The sequence below is a fragment of the Euprymna scolopes genome, chromosome 1 (genome assembly GCF_053919585.1).
Source record: "Euprymna scolopes isolate OS-2025 chromosome 1, ASM5391958v1, whole genome shotgun sequence".
NCBI lineage: Eukaryota > Metazoa > Mollusca > Cephalopoda > Sepiida > Sepiolidae > Euprymna > Euprymna scolopes.
This window is the reverse complement of record NC_136482.1, coordinates 673,908-697,079: the sequence shown is the minus strand read 5'-3', so window position 1 is coordinate 697,079 and position 23,172 is coordinate 673,908. Positions and strand designations below refer to the sequence as shown.

Genomic DNA, 23,172 nt, shown 5'->3' with positions numbered 1-23,172 from the left:
TTTGGCTGTTAAGTACCTGCCTTTGTGTGCATAGGCTGTTAAGTCCCTTAAATAAATATTGTTTTTGCTTAAAACCACACATTAAATAATCGATCCGTCGACTCACAAGAAAGCACCTATATTTATTATTACAGGGCCAGTTCTCTCTCTCTCTCTCTCTCATAATTATATATAAGTACTGCAGGTACCACCACAGATATGTGTAAAACATCAGCGTTTCACACTAACAGCAACGTCATCATCATCATCATCATGTGTTTACTATTTTCTGTGTCAATTTCTATGGATGGGCATTGGTGCTATAGTGGTTAATAGAAGTAACGTTTCTTTTTTGTTATCAGATTTTCATATTTACATTTCTATTATATTGATTTAGAAAATGTAATAATTAAATATATACATATTTATTAATGTGTTAATTTTAACGTCTTCTGTTGACAGTTGACACTTATGTATATAAAGATAATATTGTTGGAAGGCCGTCGCCTTTTTTTTTTTTTTTTTTTTTTTTTTGGAAAAACGGCATAAAAAAATAAAGTAATATTTTACTGGTGGAATCCAAGTTTAGCGTTACAAATTCCAAAGAATTATTTGAGGATGGGCACTATTGCCAAACGAATTTTGCGCTAAATAGGATTTTCTGCTTAAAAAATTAACCATTGTAAGCGTAGAATAAAATATCAAAGCCGGTCATTTTGTTTACCTTATCACCATCATGTAAATTGAAAAATCTCGGCCTCTCCTTCTTCATGAAGTGATTCTTTAATCTGATTGGTCCATTTTTTTTTTCTTCGCGAGTGACCTGCCCTTGGAGGTGGGGAGATTTTCCCTTTTAATTTATTTTACATTTTTGAACAGAATAAAACAAACGAAAACATTAAGCATTTATTTTACATTTATACGGAATGAAATAAATTTATTTTATTCTGTACAAATGTAAAATAAATGTTTAATGTTTTTGTTTGCTTTATTTTATTCCGTTCAAAAGTGTAAAATAAATTAAAAGAAAGGGAAAATCCTCCCACCTCGTAGGGCAGGTCACTCTCGAAGAAAAAAGATGGACCAATCAGATTAAAGAATCACTTTATGAAGGAGGAGACGCTGACATTTTTATTTTTCAATTTACATGGTGGCATAGGAGTATCAGAATTTTTGGAGAATCTTTGACACCCCTAACACAAAACTGCGAATAAATATATAAAAAAACTCATAATTTCTCTTAAAGTGGGTTGCTTATTTTCTTTATGGAATATACTTCCAAAATAAACTATTAAAGTTGTTTAAAAAATGATAGAAATTTTTTTTTTTTTTTTTTTTTAAGTGTTTACAAAGTGCCGCTATGCAGTTTTTTTTTTTTTTGTTTTTTTACGTAATGAAATCAATTGAATTTTACGAGTTAAATATTCAATTTTAAACTTAAAAATTTTTCTATTGGTTCAATTTTTACAATATTTTCAGGGTCAATATGAAATTTTATACTCTTTCCAATAAACCAAATATATTTTAGACAAACATTCTTTTTTTTTTCTTTTTTTTTTTAATTCATCCCCCCCCCATTTTGAAATATCTATTAAAATTTAATTAATTTATTCACCAAAGTTTTATATATCACAAATTGAAGATAAAAGATCAATAAATAAAATATTCTAATTTTAAAAAAAAGTGTTTTTTTTTTGTTTTTTTGTTTTTTTATTTACCTGTAAAGTCCAAAGTATAAAAACCTTTTTTTTAAAGTGGAATCATATATTAAGTAAATATTGTCAAGTAAATATCGGACGCTTACAACAATTTTTTTTTTTCTATTTCATTCAATATTTTCTATTTTTAAATATTTAAAAAAAGAATTCACTTGATAAAGAATTAAAATATTAAATAAAAAAGTTCATGTATTTCTTTAAGAGAAGGAAAAAAAAAAATGGGAATTTGGTAGAGCGAATTTTTTGTAATCGGCCAAAATCCATGAATGAAATGTTCATATTTTGCAAATATGGTAGCACATACTGAGAACTTTGTAGTTGAAATGAAATATGTCAAAAATACAAAAGGGAGATAAGGATGCATGTGCTGTTTTTACCTTTTTGAAATAGTTATGTCCTTTTGAGACATCCATATTTGATAAATTGAAAATTAGAAGCCACACGGCTTTAAGCTAATGACAGAAATGAGTTGTGAAAATGTGATTTTCTGGTACCCTTGCTTTAAAAACCCTTTTTATTTAAAAAATACATGGAATATAAAATATAAATATGGACAATTCTTATAAATGAAGATTGGAAGCATCCATTGCTTATTTTTATTTTTTTCTAGGTAAGTGATTTTTTTTTTTTTTTTTTTTTTGGGCATTTATTTATATTTTTTAGATGTGGTTTCAGTTAAAACTTTTTTAACATGGAGGTCACCACTTATCAAGGCCTGGAGGCCACTCAGGGATAAGGGTTATTGCGTGTACAGTAATCAATGAGATAGTATTGTAGTAATCATTAGTATTGGAAATACACTGTCTTACTTAAGAAGGCGGTTTGTCAGGAATTTGTTTATGCTGGACTTGTTGAAGACATCCAAGTTGTAGTCAGGTGGGAAACAGGCAAACGGAAGAGAATTCCACAGGCGTGCACTTCTGAAAAAGAAGCTCTGCTCATGGAATCTACGTTTGGATTTAGGCACAGATAAAGAGTGGGGAAAATTATTGACAGTACTTTCAGCCAGATGGGTGTTTCTCGTGAAAGATTGGCGAGGGGGGCGAGAGATTGGAGCTCAGACGAGCACTTGCCATGGAAATAAAGACCCTCGCAACGTCTCTTCTGTAGGAGAGAGGCTGCAGGGAAGAGATAAGGGCATCCCCCACTAAGCTACAAAGTCTATTTTGTACTCTGTCAAGGCAGGATAGGCTGTGTTTAGCAACTCCTGCCCAGATGTGGCAGCAGTACTCCACCCTTGGACGTACTTGGCTTTTATACAGATAGAGAATTGCATTAGTAGTGAGATATCTTCTGGAGCGGTAGAAGGATCCCACCATTTTCCTAGCGTCCTCGGCAACAGACCTGATGTACTTGTTCCATTTCAGATCAGGAGTAACGGTCAAAGCCATAAGCTTGTCAAAACATGGAGCCTCCCCAAGACGAGAGCCATCCATTTCAATTCATGCCACATGAGGATCAGAACATTGATGTAAAGATAGAAGCTTGGTTTTAGATGCGTTAAAAGTAACCAGCCACCTCTTCTCCCACTGTACCACGTGTTCAAGATCAGAGGAGAGAGAATGAGAGAACTTTGTCATTTATGGCCTTTGATGTGTTGCCGTAGATGGTCGTGTCATCAACATAGATGGCAATGAATGATGTAAGTATGTGTTTTGGAAGCTCATTGATGTAGATCAGGAAGAGAGTTGGACCCAGTATGCACCCCTGAGGGACTCCAGCATTAATACTGTGGGCTTCTGATTTCTGCCCATCAACCACTACTCTTATGAACCTATTGGAAAGAAATGATTTAATGATTGAGAAAACATTTCCAGTGATATCGTAGCTGGAAATCTTGTGAAGTAGACCCTTATGCCATACCTTATCAAAGGCCTTTGATATGTCAAGAGCAATTGCCCTGGAAAGAAAGCCTTTGTCAAGAGATTCACTAATCCTATGAGATATAACTGTTAGATTATCTGCGGTAGATCTTGCGAAGCGGAAATCATATTGCATGTCACTAAAAAGGTTATTTCTGCTGCGGTAGTTGACTACTTTATTTAATATGGATTCCAACAACTTACTCATGACACATAGGAGACTTATTGGTCTATATTGAGAGGGAGATGACTTTTCACCTGAATTCTTAAATACAGGGCATACTGATGAGGTTTTCCAGGGTGTTGGGAAGCACTTCTTAAGGCAATACTTAAACAGTTTTGTAAGTATGGGGGCAAATTCTGGTTGGAGCTTTTTCAGCACTATAACCGGAATGCCGTCAGGGCCAGTTGCTTTACTGGAATCAAGGTTCTTGATTAGCTTTGTGACCTCACGCACAGATATTTTGTATGTTGCATAGCGTGTTGTCTGTTATAGGAGGAAATATGGGGAGTTGATTTCATGAAATCTTTTTGAAAGAAAACCGATGAAAAAAAAAAAATGTATATTTTTCGATTAAACCTTTTATGATTTTAAAATTTCGTCTCAGCTCATTTTATTGAAATAAAAATTAGGGTTTGAAATTACATTTTCATATTAGCTTGTAGTCTATTTAATTGAATGTTTGCAATGGCGACTTGCCCAAAAATTCTGATACACCTAATGATGAGTATAAGGTAAACAAAATGACCGGTTTCGAAATATTATTCTACGCATACAATGGTTAATTTTTTAAACAAAAAATCCTATTTAGCGCAAAATAATTTGTTTGGCAATAGTGCCCATCCTCAAATAATTCTGGAATTTGTAACGCTAAACTGGGATTCCACCTATTTTACATTAAGGCCCTTCTTGCGTTCATATATAACAAAATATATATTTTTTCTTAGATTTCGATGTGCTAAAATCGAATCTGCAAACAGTTTCCATTGCAAAAAAGTTTTCATGGTATGAAGAAATTACTTTTTCGAAAAGTAGGTAATCACTGTTCCATGTAAATTTAACTTAGAATGAGCACCCACTTTCTGACCATCTGAGAGAGGCAGGATTTTTTGTGTTTATTGACTAAAAAGTTTTTTTGTTTGATTTCTTTTGCATGGTATTAACCCCTGAACTTTGGGACTATTTTCCACTTCACAGCCTAGCCTTCGTTTACCCTATGCGTGAACATAAAGGCTGTTAAATGTGCACTCGCGTACCAAACTGCCTTGTCACAGTGGAGTATTGGCGAAAAATTAAAATTAGATGCAAAACGAGAAGCATCGACCATAAGCGCATGCTTGCGCATACAAAATGGCCACCCGTGATAACATATAGAAGTACATGGTTTAATATTTGGAAAACTACTCGTTTTTCGTCTAATTTAAATTTTTCACCAATACTACACTCTGACAAGGCAGTCTGTAACGCGAGTGCACATTTAACAGCCTTTGTTGGTGCTCGCGCATAGCGTAAACGAAGGCTGGGCTGTGAAATGGGAAATAGTCCCAGAGTTAAGGGGTTAATACCATACAAACGGTAAATTTGCAACGGAAACGGTTACCATATTCTTTTAAAGCACACCGAAAACTACAAAAAACTCCTTTTTTTTTTTTTATATGAATGTGAGACGAGCCTTTAATCGAAATACTGATTTTTCTTTTTTTAATTTCCTCGTGTCTTTATTGAAAGATGAAAACACAAAAGAAATCGAAAACACCTTTTAGCTAATAAACACTAAAAGAAAAATGCCCCCTCTCTCAGGTGGCCAGAAAGTGGGTGCTCATTTTAAAGCTAAATGTACATGGAAAAGTGATCACCTACTTTTCGAAAAAGTAATTTGTTCATATCATAAAAACTTTTTTTTTTTTTTTTTTTTTTAATTTTTTTTTGTTGTTTTTTGTTTTGTTTTTTAATTTTTTTTTGTTGTTTTTTGTTTTTTTTATTTTTTTTTATTTTATTTTTTTTTTGTTTTTTATTTTTATTTTTTTTTTTATTTTTTATTAATTTATTTTTTTTTTTTTTGTGACGAAAACGGTTTGCAGATTTGTTTTTAGCACAGGCACCGCCAAAAATGGCCGCAAAATCAAGTTGTTGTTGTTTTTTAAAACTAAATTACATTTATTAAAATCCATTATTTCTGAGTAACTTTTTTTTTTCCAGAAAGATAAAACCCTGAATTTTATCATATAGAAAACAGAATAATGTAAAACTTTTTCTACTATTTTTAATTCAATTTTAAATGTTAAATTTTCCCAAAAAGTTAACAATTGTTATTTTTTGTCTTGCACAAAAAACGTACTTAAATATTTAAAAAAAAGGGTTTTTGAAATAATTTATTTATTCATTTATTGTTTAACTAAGATTTAGGATGATTTTCTAAGAGAATATGCAAAAATATTATAATATAAGTACCTGAAATTCAAATAATTCCACTTATTCATATATTTAACCAGATATTTCGCGTCGCCGATGAGTTCAGATCGACTCTGTTTACGTTTTCCTTCGATGAGACGAAAACTATGGGAGACTAAACAGGCCCAAAAAAATTATTTTTCAGTGACGAAAATTTCAATGTATTATTAAGCTGAGGCTGGCCAGTACCAGATGGGTGACCATTTGTATGAGTTTGGTTTTTAATGTGTATGTGTGTGGGGGCCAGGCTCCCCAAAATGGGGGGAGGGGGCAATTTAAAGCAGAATAAAAAAAAATTATTTCAGCGCGTTTGGTCCACCGTAGTCGAAAGGCGGCAAACGTTTTCAAACGAGATCGAAAAAAATGATGCTATTTTTAACACAAAGGGCACAATATTTATCGAATTTTTTTTTTTTGTATCGATTATTCAAAGCATGCTCTGTTTAATAATGGTCATGCATTATTCGGCTCGCTAAAAAAAAATTGTTAATTTATTTATCAAAAATTTTAAAATGGCTTTTTTCGTATAAATATAAAAAAAATTTTTTTTTTGTTTTGCTTAACTTAAATTAATTATTTTACTTAACATATTCACCGAATTTCACACTTCAAAACTCAAAAGCGGGATAATTAAACACAATCGAAGTTCTGATATTCAGACGTCAAAATAAGGTATGCAAACAATTTTTTTTTTTTTTTTTTTTTTTAATCTATAATTTTGTCCCTTACAACAACACAATATGTTTTGTTCAGTTTCAGATGATTATTTTAAGCATATTTGTTCCCACTTCAAAACAAGGGGGGGTTTTGTAAGCAAAAATATATATATATATAAATATCGTTTATGAAAAATAAGTACACTGTTATAAAGTTCATTCTTCTCCTAATAATCGCTGAAAATTTCGTATTGATCGGATAATTACCTGATTTTTGGTAGATTTTTAAAAAGACGGTCCGTCAAAAAGTACTGACCTGCCCCCCAGTTTTGGCGGTGCCTATGCTTAGCACATCGAAATCTGTTATCAAAGCTGACCTTTGGTAACATACATTTGTTCTTTAGATATTATTTTTTCACCCCATTTTTACTTTGTTGGCTAATTGACATGACATGTAAGTAATAAGTACGTAATGTTTTCAACTGAAATGCGTTGGTTGAAAACCTGCACAAGCAACGTCACCACTCTCAAAAAATGAAAGTGTTGATAAAAGATCTAGTTCATTTGTGCTGATAAAAGGAAGATTTAAGTTTTATTTTTCCATGAAAACAACAAACTCTAAATTTGTAATTCTCAGAAAAGTAATTTTACTTGAAATGGATCTTAAAATAATTTCTTTCCAAGAAACCATGCAATATTGAAACTAAAAAAAGATTTGTTTAATAGTCAAGTAGGTACCTCCCAGTGCGAGAAATATGATGTAACTGTAATTTAAAATAAGTTTTGTACCATTTAAAAGGAACTTTAAATAAAATATTTTTACAGTGTACGAAATTAATGAAATGCGAGACCAAAATCGTGAGTGATCATTTTGAAGCTGTAAACATACCTGTGTTTTAAAAAAAATCTAGCAAAAATCAACTAAGGATCAGATTTTCATGAAATTTTCAATACGTATTCAATTTTAAATTAACTTATATTTTAAAAGTTTTTAAATATGTGAGGGGAAATTTTTTCTTTAGTTGTACCCACCCCCACTCATTTTGGATTACAGAAACTAAAAATACATTTAGGTCCATAAAAATTGCAACATCTTATAAAGCTGAAGAGTTTAAATAATTAAAAAGTACATATTTTTTAATTATTTTGTCATTTATTTGTAAATGCTCTGTTACATCGAGCTTCATAAATTAAAGGATTGGTATAAATAAAAGGTGAAATATAACTGAATAAGCATATTTTCCCATAAACACACACACACACACACACACATACATATATATATATATATATATATATATATATATATATATATATACCCACTACTTATTTCACTTATCTCAAAGTTGTAAATAAAAAGTGGACATAAAACCAATATTATGTTAAAAAAAATCAACATTTTTTTTTCTTAATATGTACTATAATCAGTTAAATTACAACAAAAAAAATAATTCTAAAAAATAATTTTTAAAAGATTTAAATAGAATAAAATTCCAATATTCCGCAAAGTTGTTCAATAATCCAGAAATCAAATTTTCACTTGTTGAAATTAAAAAAAATATGTAGACTATCACTCATTAACTTGCTTGAGTCCTTGCATGTTGTCTACATCATGACCGTGTTCGTCAATTTGGCGATCCCCGCCCAATTTAATTTCATGATTTCTTGTTTCATTTCAAGGTTGGGTTTGGTTTGGTTCTCATTGACTTTTGTCTCCCTGTTTCTAGCTTCGTTTATTTTCTCTCACATTCCCCTATTCTGAATTCGTAGGCCGGGATTAGTGGACCTTTTTTTTTTTTTTTTTTTTTTAAGTTTAACCTATTTTAAACTGATATAAATTATTGCACAGTAAAAAAAATTAAAAAACAAAAACGAAAAACATTGTTTATAACCTTTTTGTTAAAAAAAAAATCCACTGATGCCAGCCCACGCACGACTACAAATTCGGAATAAAGAACATGTAGCTTTGGTTGTGTATAACATGAAAAAAGCATGAAATAGAAACTCCATTTAACACAAGACCAACTATGAACATTCAAGGTTTGAATAACTTTTATCAACAAGACTAGATTGAATGTGCATGTTCAAAAAAGTTCATTTCTATATGTCATCACCTCTAAAGTTTTCCGGTGTTCAACAAAAAAATAGTTTTCGTTTCCTTAGATTGTGGCTGTGGTAATTTTATGAAGGTAGTCCAAACGTGCATGTTTTTTTTCTTCTCCTAAAGAGAAAAAACAATTTTCAATTTGGATAATTATATAATTGCAATTATTATAATTGCACATTGGGATTCTTTTAAAATATAAGTTAGTGAACTTGTTGAACTTTTATTTCTATCGAAGGAAATCGAATATTTTTTTTTTTTATTGCAAAATAAACAATTTTTATAAGAATATTTTTCAGTCCATTCTTAATAATAAATAAAACTTTTCTACACTTTAACTTAACAATTTAATGAAAAAAAAATACCATAAAAATGTAATTTAACTTGAAAATCTTATCTAAAATATAGCACCATTATTATTATAACAACAATAAAAAAAATGTACTTCACAGGGAATGTGGACCCTGCGTAAAAGGGGTTTTAATTTAATGGTTGCTCCCTAAAAAGTGTATACAGAAAAGGTTCTCATTAGTTTATTTAATCACAAGAAATTTTTAAAAGTACTATTTGAGGCAAAAAAAAGGCCAAAAGCAAAATTTGAATATGTATGAAAAAATAAATGTAACACTAAATAAAAATATTTAGTGTGGAAAATATAATAAAATGAAAATAAAATAAAAACAAGCACGAAATAAAAATGAATCAACTTTAATCTGTCACCTCTGTTGAAAGTTTTAGACAGACATACATGATGATGATTGCAACGTCTTGTCAAACGAGAGCCACTCCCTCAATCACTAAAAGTCCATGTACCCGAAGATGACTTTTTAGCCCTGCCAGAGACTTGCACACCCTCAAGCAGACATGACACTGAAAACGTTCACTGGTTTGTGTGAAACTAACAGCAGCAGAACATCGTGGGCTTTCATGTGATTAACAAAACCTGCCTTAGATAACAGCCCGATCACGCACCTTACAGATCCAGAGATCTCCATGGTTGGGCGGCAAGGTTTGGCATTTCCTACATGCTCTCTTAAGCTTCTCTCGGTCTATTTTGGCTGCTTCAAAGTGTTCTGCGCTCCTATATATCAGTGTCCTCCACTGCTTGTGATCATACGCTAGGGACTCCTAACTCTCAACAGGAATATGAAAGCTCACCAGACTCTCCTTGATGCTATCACGAAAACGATTTTTGGGCTTGTGCTGGGGTCTTTTTCCAAGAAAGAGCTCACCATAGAACAATTGTTTTGGGAGACGATAGTCTTCAAACCGGATGAGATGACCCGCCCAATGCAACTGGTTCTTAATAACAATGGTAGCAATACTGGTTGTTTTGGCCTTTTTTAAGACATATGTATCAGGGACAAAGCTATACCACTTTAAACCCAGAATCTGTCTAAGGCAATGCTGATGGAACTTCTCAAGCAATTCTATATGTGACCGGTACAAGGTCCAAGTTTCAGATGCGTAGCGTAGGGATGGTACTACACATGCTTGATATACTGAAATTTTAGTTGTCAGAGTTAGATCACCGTCAGACCAGACTCTATCTTGTAACCTTCCAAAAGCATCAGAAGCCTTGCTGATCCTGTCTTATTTCTGCATCAAGAGTGCCATCATTTGATAAGGTACTCCCAAGGTAGACAAAATTTTTTATGACTTCAAGGCGCTTTCCACAGACGAAGAAATCAGGTTCCACATATAGATCATTAGGAGCAGGAGTGTACATGACTTTAGTTTTCTTAATGCTAACTGTCAGTCCGAAGCAGGTACAAGCATTTGTAAAGAGATCCATCACTAATTGCATATCTACTGGGGAGTGTGTTACCAGGTCAGCATCATCAGCATACAACAGTTCCCTAACAAGTCCATCACTAACAAGTGTTTTGGCTTGGAATCTTCTGAGGTTGAACACCTTTCCAGTTGTTTGGAATCTAATATATCGCAATCGTGGAAACCATACCAGAGCACAGCAGTCAGATAGAGTGAAAACAATATTGGTGCAGCTATATCACCCTGTTTTCCACCATTATCAATGGGGAATCCTTCCGAAAGCCAACCATTGAAGTTGACGTGACCTTTCATACTACGATGAAGTTGCTTGAACTTGTCTGTAAAAGCAGGTGTATAGCCAAATTTTTCCAGCACTTTCCAGAGAGCCTCACGGTTGACTGTGTAACACCTTGGTTAAGTCCACAAACACCAGGCAGGCAGACAGGCAGACATACATACATACATACATACATACAATTAAACAGACAGGTGAGATTTATATAATCGATGGCTTGAATTAAAGTTTAAAATGCAAAAGTCAAGGCAAGTATCATGCTTCAGTTGTGCTCTAAATAGAAACATTCATTTCAAACAAGCCCCTGTCATATCAAAGAACTTACTGTTGATTTTATGTTAGGCCTTTTGGTTTGTTTGGTAATAAAATTCTTCAAATACACTTGTGGTGTTAGGCTGTGTAAGATGTTAACTTTGGTCAAAATCGCCTGTTCTTTCTTTCATCGGAGTATTTTGATTATCGATGCTTATCGAAGACATTCTGACACAAAATCTAAGAACACCACCAGACATATAAAGTACCTTGTGGAATTTTATAAAAATCAAGCCAGCTGTTTTTGAGTTCATAGGGAATGAACTCCCAGACACGCAAAGTTCCTTTTAGATAATGTATTTAAATTTGAAGTTTTAAGGGGGATTCTACTCCCATGACTTGTGTGTGTGTGGGGGGGGGGGTCAGCAAATAGAAGGGAATGTAGAGATTCGGGACCACTTCCATTTTCTTCCTCAGAATTTTATTCCTGATTTAAATTATCCAAATAAGATATATTTGAAGTTTTAAAGAAGGTTCTGCCCACACACCTCTACTCTGGCTCTTTTAGGGGTGTACTTAAAGATTTGGGTCCTTTTGATTCATGGTCCTAGAAAATTGTACATATGAATACAAATTTTTTTTTTTTTTTTTTTTTTTTTTAGATTCTCTAATCTTTCTAAAGAGAACATGCAACCATTAACATTTATGTATATATTGTCACCTCCTGAATTAACACTCCCATATGAGTATATAAGACAATACATTAAAAAAATACTCAAGTGTTTAGCAGAAAGACAGGTAGGGCAAGAGAAAAAAAAAGAGGTGGAGTTAGATAGGAAAAAAAAAAAGGAAGAAATGGTAGGTTCAAAGAATTGGGGAGAATGTTATAAGTAACATTAAACTCATTCAGCAGACAGGACATGCTCGACCTTAACAAGACACAAGCGACAGTAGGAGTTATTAATTTATTTGTTTGTTTCTCTGCTAGACACTGTAGTTCTATTTGTCTTATATTTTTTTCACTCATTAAACATTATTTTAATTTTAATGTTTTCAACACTATGTGACTGCTCTCCAGATTAGAACTTCTGTGAACTTTCTCTAAAATCCATTAAGGACTGAACTTTATTCCTATTTTACTTTTCAGATTTTGCCAGAATTGTATTGATATGCAAATAAATGTTGTTGAACCAAAATGTCCTATGTGCCGGGCTGTTTTTAACAGACATTCAGTGCGTCCTGCTGGTGATATTTGTATAAAGATATCTAACCTGGAAGGAACGTGCACTTCATGTTCAAAAAAGGTATTTTAATGTTATATTTATTTTGTCCCATTTTTCTCCTATTCACATAAAACTTTAACCACTTTGTTTTGATAAATATCATTCTCTTTCAGCTGACCAAAGTCAAAGTAATATAAGACATAATAATGACTTCTCATTTTTTTTATATGTAATCGTACCCATATTATTTTTAAAAGTTGATGAGTTCTTATTCTTCTGATCAGTCAGGGTGGAAAATATTAAAAATTGACATAACTAAAATTGTTTCTGCAATACGAAGCAGGTACTGTCAAGAATGAAACATTTTAACATGCTGAAATAACTGGTAAGATGAACATCTTGGAATTTGGAATATAAACTTTTTGTCATTTACTTGTATGTGTTCTATAGTTATATTTAACATCGAGCTTCATAAATAAAGGGTAAAATATAATTGTATAAGCATATTTTTCCCTTAAACATGCTAGCAGGCTGCTCGGCATTTCCTAGTTATAAGATACGCTTAAATATATTTGAATACATGCAGATTATATATTTATTATAGATTATAGACAATTCTCCAGGGATTATTATATTGAAGCTAACATATAGTAGTGAAATCAAAACTAAAAAAATATGTATATGACTTCGGTGCCATCAGCTAGAATTGAAACCAAAACATACGACTGCCCACCCTAATTCCTTAACCTCTGGGCCACGCCCAGACATGTGTTGGGACAATTAATCAGAATGGAGAATCCGAAATATCGGAACTTTTGGTGGTATCGTAAAAATGTGTGCTTATTTTCCGATGCCAAAAACAATTCCTTTTTATCATTTTTTTTCATTTTTTTATTTGATTTTGTTTGAAACGAAATCTTCTACTGCTAAGAAAATAATAAATATTAATTTTAATCTACCACTAAAGCTAAAAGCTCTAAATTACCTCCAAGTGTTTTTAACATTTCGAGAAAATATATGCACATTTAACACATGTTTTTACTGTAATCCTGACAAAATAAGAACCTTATACTTAAATATTTAGATTTATAAAGAATCAGAATCGGGAATTTAGTACAGAATCGGTAATTGTATCAGAATCAGGCGGAGGGGGGGGGGTATTGGAATGGTCCCATGACTAATATACGTATATATTTAGTAGAAATGGTAATTAATAAAAACCCGAAGAAAGTGCTCAATACTGTTGTAGAGCAAATATGCGTTTTATTTTTTATTACCATATTTTTCTATTTAGTTACATTATTGTTTCAGCTACGCGACCGTTTTTTCGGCCGTCATGTAGCCTCATGTAGTACATGAGGGTATCGATATATGTACGTACCTGTGTATGTGAGTATGTGAGAGTATATGTGCCCGCTACCTACTGTCCACATATGTATGTATGAGTGTGCAGTTGTGTGTATGTTGATGTATGTGTTCACGAATATAAGTATCTGTATGTGCGTGTATGCCTGTATATATGCATGGGGATGCATGTATGTCTGAATCAATATATGCATGTAGGCTCATGTATACGATTGCATGGATGTATGGGTATCGGTGTGTATGTGTCTGTATATGTGCGCATCCATGCTTGCGCACACGTACTCAACACTTTAAGGTCAATTGATGTCAACGGGAGCAATGCGGGTGTATATGTATGCATGTATACATATGTGCATGTGTTTGCATGCCGAGGTGGAGATGGATACATGCACTTGTACGGCCCCAGGCTAACCTTCTCAAAGCACTTAACAACAAATAAAAATCAAATAGATAAACCGAATCCTAGCCCCCCCCTTGCCTCCCAACCTAAGTGAACACCCAACAGGTCAAGGCATACTTATCAAGAAATCCTCTCACCAACGAGACACCAACAACCTAAACCTTAGAACTCGAAATTTAAAATAGCCCCCTCTTCCTACCCCTACATATCTCCCTCCCCCCTCCATGTATCCCTATGTCCTTAGCCACACCAGAGATGAACTTCCCAGACTTCCCACAACCACCTAATGTTCTTGAACTCCAAAACAAGCACCCCCCCTCCCACCTTTCCCCCTTTTCCCTTTTTCCGCTTTTCTCGCACACCACCCCTGACATTATTCACTCTTTCATTCCACCATAAACGAACATTTCTGTAAAAGTCTGAAGAGGCTACATGACGGCCAAAAAATGGTCGCGTAGCTGAAACAATAATGTAACTAAACAGAAAAATATGGTAATAAAAAATAAAACGTGTATATATATATATATATATATATATATATTTGTATTTTCACCTAAGACAAGGCACAGTGCCTTGTGATATAGGGGCTACTATCTGGGACATAATTTGTAGGGGTACTATGTAGGGAGTTGAGCTGCAAGATATATGTTTACATTACACTTAAACTTCTGCATGTCAGTACAGTCAGGGAAACAGGAACCTGGAAGGGAATTTCAGTCTTGCAGTCCTAGGAAAGAAACTATTCGAGTTGAAGGCTTTCTTACATCTCCAGATTTCTGTGTAAGGGTGGAATTTGCTGCTGTTCCGAATTGGGGGAGAATTATGTCGAGGGTGTACAAGGGCTTGTGGTTTGTCGGAGCACTTACCATTAAAGTAGTTGTAAAACGGGCAGAGGGATGCAACATTTTGTTGATGGGACAGAGGTTGAAACGTAGCTGTTGGTGGCAACTCTTTTGAACCCTGTCTAAGAGGAAGGCTAGTAGCAGATGTACCAGCCCAAATGTGACAACAATACTCAATACATGAGCGAATAGTGCCCTGTAAAGGTACAGAATACTCTCTGGCCTAAGTAACTTTCTAGCATGTTAGAGTCTACCTTCTTTGCAGCAGCCTCTCAATGTATCTGTTCCAACTTCTGTTCCCCATGAATGTTAAGCTGAGGAGTTTGAACTTCCACCTATGTAATATTAGCCATAGCTATTAGTGTAACCCCAAACGTGTGGCTCCTTGACATATCGCTGACTCCCAACGTCGGGTACAGTGGATTTTTCGTTCGACTATTCCTCTTATGGCCGGCTCGTCATTTTCTCGCTGGTGACTGTCTGTGAGGACACACGTGTGGTTTCACAAAAGTACAAATATGAACAAAGAAAGGAAAACCACAAACGCCAATGTTCACATATAAATTGACTTTTGGACTTGTAAGTATGTGTGTGTCTTCTCCCTGTTCTATCAATGTTACATTCGTCTATCTCTGTTCCACAGTCAACTCTAAAATTGTCCACGTCTCTGTTCCACAGTCAACTCTAAAATTGTCCACGTCTTTGTTCCACAGTCAACTCTAAAATTGTCCACGTCTCTGTTTCACAGTCAACTCTATAACTGTTCAACTGTAGTCGTTAACAACTCCCATCCGCCATCAAGGGTATCTAGTTGTCAACTTCCATCCGTCATCTAGCGCATCTAGATGTCAACTGACTGTCTCCTCTGTCTTGGTATCTCAGGTCACCCACCCCACCCTGGCTACTGGAAGCTGCCCTTCCATGTTTTATCCGTAGGTTTATATTGTTATTGTTTGCTACTTCCTATCTATTGTTGATTGTAGGATATTTCCAATTTCTTTGTTTATTCTAAGCTATTTCCTCTTCCTTTGTCTATCCCCCCCTCTCAGCACTTAGTGGCTCAAATCCACCTCGGGGCCACTTTATAGTATCACATTAGTGGTTGAGAAGGTTTCTTGTAGTTATTAAGGGAAAGGAGCTTAGTCTTAGCAGCATTGAATATGACTAAAAATACTTTTATTTGTTTTACATAAGCATTAATATGTCTCTACATATTCATGACCATGTTTTGGTCTGCCAGATCTTCAGGTGATATTCTTATTGAAAAGTTTAATCTGTAATGAAAATTATTCAAGGATTCACAAACACAAAAAAAAATTTATCGCGAGGTCACATCACATGTCCTTCAAAATAAAGAAAAAAGATAACAGCATTTTAATATGTGAGGAAGAGGGGAGAGTAAAGTTTGTAGCAAAATAAGAAAAAGAAACGGAGGAAAAAAGCCATAGAGGAAAAAAAAAAGAAAGGAAGGAAAAGATGGGAAGAGAAAGAAACAGGAAAGAGTACAAATAATAATCATATCCACTTAATAAGATATACATAATATATATAAAAAAAAATATTTGTATCATGATAAATAATAATAAAAAAAAAAAGTGTGTGCCTGCTGTAGTCTAAAGAATCCAAGTAATACGAGTAGTTGTTCATTGAAAGAAAGACTACTTTGTTTTTGCTTGGTTTTGTAATAAATGTATTGCCACAGTCTAGGAGGATTTGTGATCGAGGATAGAAAGGCTTAAATCTAGTATTATGACCTATACAACCGTTTAACATTAATTTTATTGTGAAAAGTAATTTAAAAAAAAAAGGCTGTTTTAAATGAGAAACTTTCTATTTTTAAAAGTGAAAGAACGGAAAATAGCAAACAGAAACGAAACCAATAATAACTTAGTAAATAAAAGCAGGAAACGTAAATGTTTAAGTAAAAGTTACTTATGATGAGCTGAAGAGTATGTCTAAGATGTCATTTTTGAAACCATACACCTTCAAACCTTACGTTATTAAATTCAGTGTAACCGTGACCTGTTTATGATACATAGGGGTCACCTGTGACTAAATTAATGCAATGGAGGGGTGGGTGTATAATTAATTTTTGTATTTGTTACTGTTAGTTGTTTCAAAAACAACACTGAAACTAGGTCAACTAGTCACTTAGATTTTTCTTTCTTGCTACTGTATTCTACTAGTTATAAACACTTTCTCACACTTGAAGTAATTCTCTATCTCTATAAATCTATCAAATCATGGATGGAGTACTGTTTTTATATTTGGACTGGTAAATCTTTGTCAAATGTTCTTGATAATGTGCAGAAATGTATCTGTAATTTGATTGACCTCACTCTTCTCTGCAACCTTTTTTTTCTCACAGACGTGATGTTGCTAACCTCAGTCTTTTCTATAAATATCATGACATGTTTTGTAAAACTCCAAGTTATAGGAAGAAGAAAAACAGTCAGTTTACAATTTTGCAGTTCTTGGAAAGAAGCTACTGGAATAAGCCATATTACAGTGAGGTATCAAAACAGATTGGTGAAAACCACTAGATCAATAAGTCAAACGAGCTGGAACAAAGGAAGCAGGAATACATTAGACAATTCTAAAGAACATGCGCCATAATATTTATAGATTTAAATTATTGTAGAGAAGACATTGTTCTTTTCAAACTATGGTGACCCTTTTAAGTTGGGTAAATACAGACCTGATCAACGCAACAAAATGGTTATCTCCTGTCTCTACTTAACCAACAATGCCACTACTCTACAAGATCTAAAACTTTTCTGATTTTGTCTAAGCCACGATTTGGCTTTGACTGTATAAAACAAACAATATTTAAAAAGTTTTCAAACAATACATTGAGGACAGTTATGAAGGCTGCTGCAAAGTGGGTCCCTCTAGCATGCTAGAAGACTACTCACACCTGAGAGTATTCTGTACTTCTACAAAGACACCATTCGCTCATGCATAGAGTATTGTTGATGCATCTACCACTAGTCTCTCCCTCTTGGATAGGGTCCAAAAAGTCTCCAATCTAATAGGTCCAACTTAGTTAACTAAGCTCCAACCCCTGTCCCATCGCTGCAGTATGGTATCCCTGTGCCTGTTTCACAACTATTTTAATGGAATGTGTTCTGATAAACTCGTTGCACTTATGCCCCTTCAACATACATATTCCCAACAAACCCGTTTAGCCATAAAATCATACCCCTTCATTGTTGAGGTCCCTAAATGCCAGAAAGCAACTGAATAATTGTTTTCATCAGTTTTTTTTTTTTTTTTTTTTTTTTTTTCCACATTTAATTTTACTTTATTTTTTATTTTTACTTTTGACAGATGGCGCTTTCTCTGATGAAACGACACTCCTTGGAATGTAACAAGGTTGATAAAAAATACCCACAATTTAAGCCAATTGCTCCAACGACACAATCTCCCAAAGAAGATCTACCAAATAGATCAACCTTTCAATGCCCCTACTGTGGACTTGCTAATTTAGCTTGCGAGTCCTTTGTCCAACATTGTTTGACTAAACATAAAGACAGTAATGCAAAAGTCGTAAGTAAACAATTGTTCCTTTTTAAAGACACTTTGCTTTTTCTTTTGTTTTGATTTACGTGTGTTTATACATTTTGTACATTTTTTTTTTTTTTTACTTTTCTTTATAGTTTCTTAAAGTTTTAATAGATTTTTTATTTATTGTGGCAACACTACTTCATGCATCAGAGAATTGTGGCCTTGTAGAGGTACAGGATACTAAAGTGTGAGTAATTTTCTAGCTCGATAGAGGAGTCCACCTTCTTTGCAGCAATCTTCGCAATGTCCTCAATGTATTTATTCCAGTTCATAATTCCCGTGAATGTCAGGTTGAGGAGTTTGAAGGAAGAATTCTCAGGTAGGGTGTTGTCATGGATATTGGTGATTGGAGAGGTCTTATAATTCTTAAGAGCAGCTTAGTCTTACTAGCATTAAATGTTGCCATCCATTTGCGGCTCCATTCCATTATGTTCTGGAAATCATTTTCTAATGATTTGCAATTGTCTTAGATTTATATACATCTGTTCTTCCCTCATGCATGGTATAGAGCATTTTGTATTCTTTACTATTTATTTTTGACTTTATTTTTAATTTTAAAAAATTAATATTTATCTATCTTCCTCTCTAAAAATATACATGTTAATTTCCCAGAAGAAATGAAAAGCTGCAACAATGCTTGGGAAGGACTCACCAAGGACTCTATTTACTAATATTCTATTAGTAAGTACAATATTGGGCCTCTATTATGACCAGCCTTGGACCTCTATTATTCTTAATGTTCATAAATGACCTCCCTGACAAAATTGTCTGAGATGGGTATATATGCTGATGATACTACACTCTATAACAGACATGACAGGAAAACAAATGAACACATATCTAAAGAAATGGCAGAAACCCTAGAGGATGACCTTCAATCTGTAGTGGAATGAGGACAAAAATGGATGGTCACATTCAATGCTGCCAAGACTAAACTCGTTTTCTTCAATAGTTGCAAGAAACCTTCTCTACCACCAATATCAATGGCCAAAAACTCTTTATCTGAAAGTACATATTTTAAACTCCTCGGCCTAACGTTCACAGGAAAAATGAGTTGGAAGAATTACTTTGAAAGCATTGCCAGGACCACTGCGAAGAAGGTAGGTTCTCTCTACCATGCTAGAAAGCTACTAACGCCTGAAAGTGTCCTATACATCGATAAGGCCACCATTCGCCCATGTATGGAGTATTGTCATATTTGGGCTGGTGCATCTGCTACAAGTCTCTCACTCCGAGACAAGGTTCAAAAGAAAGTCACCAACTTGATAGGTCCTGAACTGTCATCTAATCTTCAGCCTCTGTCCTATCGACAAAATGTTGCATCCCTCTGCTTGTTCTACAAGTACTTTAATGGTGAATGCTCCGACGAACTGCAAGCACTTGTACCCCCTCAACGTAAATACCTCCGACAAGCAGCTAAATCTCACCCCTTAACAGTGGAGATCCCTAGGTGTAAGAGAGCCTTCTACTCCAGTAGTTTCTTCCCCAGAACCACTAGACTTTGGAATTCCCTTCTGAGTTCCTGCTTCCCAAACTGTACTGACATGCAGAAGTTCAAGTGTAATGTGAACCGACATCTTGCTGCCCAACTCCCTACATAGTACCCCTGTAGCTTATGTCCCTGATAGTAGCCCCCTACATCATAGTGGCAATGTGCCTTGTTCGAGGTGAAAATGTAATAAAAATTTAAAAAAATACTCTATGTAAATAAGTATTTATAGGTAGCAAATTTTAAAAAATATTAAACACCAGCAACATTTGTTTTCTCATATTCAAAATCAGTAAAAGACAACCGGCAGGTAAAGTCTGTCCAATTTTCTTGATCAGGTTTTAAAGGAATTTTTAAGTTGGCACTGACTTATTACTGCTATAGTAGAAGTTTTATGTTTATCTGTGCAGTAAATTAGACCACATTACATTTTAATCTATATTGCACTGTAGAGAACCTACTGTTTTTATTAATTATTTTATACATAATAGTTTTTTTTTTCTTATTTTTATTTGGAAGTTACCAATTATCAAGGCCTGAAGGCTACTCCTGGATAAGGTTGGTTGGTTGTTTTACGGCATATCAACCCTTTTCAGCAGTCACTGCCAGCAACCACTGTAAAAGAGTAATAAAAAATGTAAGAGAGCTATATGCTCAGTTCGTCAAATTCAAAGTAGCTGAGCAGCGACTTGGTTCCCTCCAGTTTTGGCAAATAGCAAACAGGATCCTGAACAGAAGCGTGCGTTCTATCCCAACCATCATCAATGGACCTGAGGTTATCTCATCAGCATCAGACATGGCTAAACTATTTGCCAAGAACTTTGCAGCAGCTAACTCTACCCTCTGTGATGAAGGTCATCAACTCCTTCATCAATTCCTCCTTCAGCAGACAACACACTGTCCAACATACAAATATCTGTGCATGAGGTCGCCAAACTAATCAAAAGCCTTGATTCCAGTAAAGTAACTGGCCCAGACGGCATTCCAATTATAGTGTTGAAAAAGCTTTGACCAGAACTTGCCCCCATACTTACAAAACTGTTTAAGCATTGCCTTAAGGAGAAGTGCTTTCCAACACCCTGGAAAACCTCATCAGTATGCTCTGTATTTAAGAACTCAGGTGATAAGTCATCTTCCTCTCAGTACAGACCAATAAGTCTCTGGAAGTTACTGGAATCCATATTAAATAAAGAAGTAGTCAACCACCTCAGCAGAAATAACCTCTTTAGTGACATACAATATGGTTTCTGTTCTGCTAGATCTACAGCTGATGTGCTAACAGTTATATCCCATAGGATTAGTGAATGTCTCAACAAAGGCTTCCTTTCAAGGCAATTGTTCTTGACGTATCAAAGGTTTTCAATAAGGTATCGCATAAGGGCCTACTTCACAAGATTTTCAGCTATGGTATAACTGGAAATTTTTTCTCAATAATTAAATCATTTCTCTCTGATAGGCTCATAAGAGTAGTGGTTGATGGGCAGCAATGAGAGGCTCACAGTATTAATGCTGGAGTCCCCCAGGGGTCCATTCTGGGCCCAACTCTCTTCCTGATCTACATCAATGATCTCCCAAAACACATACTTAAATCATTCATTGACATCTATGCTGATGACATGACCATCTATGGCAACACATCAAATGCCGTAAATGACAAAGCTCTCTCTGATTCTCTCTCCTCTGAACTTGAGCGTGTCGTACAGTGGAGGAAGAGGTGGCTGGTTACTTCTAATGCATCTAAAACCAAGTTCCTATCTTTACATCATCAACGCTTTGTTCCTCATCTAGCATCAATTGAAATGGATGGCTCTCATCTTGGGGAGGCTTCATGTTTTGATAAGCTCCTGGGTTTGACCTTTACTCCTGATCTGAAATGGAACATGTATATCAAGTCTGTTGCCCGGGGCCGCTGGGAAAGTGGTTGGATCCTTCTACCCCTCCAGAGGATATCTCACTACTGATGCAATTCTCTATCTTTATAAAAGCCAAGTACGTCCAAAGATGGAGTATTGCTGCCACATCTGGGCTGGAGCTTCTAAAAACAGCCTATTCTACCTTGACAAAGTACAAAATAGACTTTGTGGCTTAGTGGAGGATGTCCTTTTCTCTTCCCTGCAACCTCTCTCCCACAGAAGAGACGTTGCAAGCCTGTCTTTGTTTTATTGTTATTTCCATGGCAAGTGCTCGTCTGAGCTCCACTCTATTGTTACTCTCTTGCCAATCTTTCATGATAAACACCCATTTAGCTAAAACCACTGTCATTAATTTTCCCCACTCTTTATCTGTGCTTAAATCAAAACATAGATTCCATGAACAAAGCTTCTTTCTGAGAAGTGCACGCCAGTGGAATTCTCTTCTGTTTGCCTGCTTCCCACCTGACTACAACTTGGATGTCTCCAAGTCCAACATTAACAAATTCCTGATTAATCGCCCCCTTAAGTAAGACACTTTATCAAATCTCCAATACCAACTATTACTACGATATTATCCCATTGATTATTGTACACACAATAACCTTTATCTCCGAGTGGCTTCTGGGCCTTGATAAGTGGTGATCCCCCATGTAAAAAAAAAAAAGGTTATTTAATGCTGATTCAATCAAAAACAAAGAATAAGCGAAGTAAATATTTTTAAATATTAAATATAAAAAATCTTAAAACTTAAAAAATTAAAAAAAAACACCAAAAAAAACTAACATAAGGCAAACGAATGATGTTAAATGTAAAAATCGGAAAAAAAAAAACACAACTGTGACGGAAAAAGAAAACAGAAAAACCAATGTTAAAGCTTCTTTAAAAAATCTGAAAAATAAAAACCAAAAAAAACTTGTGAAAAATGGCTTAAATAACCCTGTTTCAATATTAAAAGTTAACCCCCCCCCCCAAAAAAAAAAGACATCTCACACCACGATTCAAACCTAAAACCTTTAAATAATGAGGCTGCCCTCTAAGCAACTGATCTAAGACGACGTCGACAAAATTGGATCATTTTTTTTAATATTTAAACTAAATCATATTCTGACGTCATTTGCGTATGCGTAGAAGCGAACTTGTCATGTGAGGACGGTTTTTGCTGACCCCTCCCTATAGAAAACTGATGATTTTAGGGTGAAGGAATTAATGTCTTTGGCCAATTTTTCGATATTTGTTGGGCGAAGGATCGAACTTTAAAATGATACCAATCTTGTGAAAATCC

At 34.5% G+C, this 23,172-nt stretch overlaps 1 protein-coding gene across 4 annotated transcripts in view; it reads left to right on the top strand.

Annotated features, from left to right (window-relative positions):
• The window catches only part of LOC145293032 (E3 ubiquitin-protein ligase RNF166-like), a 56,355-nt gene that overhangs the window by 20,686 nt on the left and 12,497 nt on the right, over positions 1-23,172 (top strand). For 3 of the 4 annotated variants that reach the window (XM_080140358.1, XM_080141256.1, XM_080139747.1), the window contains exons 2-3: positions 12,239-12,395; positions 18,252-18,470. In XM_080140358.1, coding sequence (XP_079996484.1) covers positions 12,261-12,395; positions 18,252-18,470 — 354 coding nt within the window. In that variant the 5' untranslated portion in view covers positions 12,239-12,260. Of the gene's footprint in view, positions 1-7,462; positions 7,526-12,238; positions 12,396-18,251; positions 18,471-23,172 lie in introns of those variants that run through there. The other variant, XM_080141431.1, reaches the window with a different exon arrangement.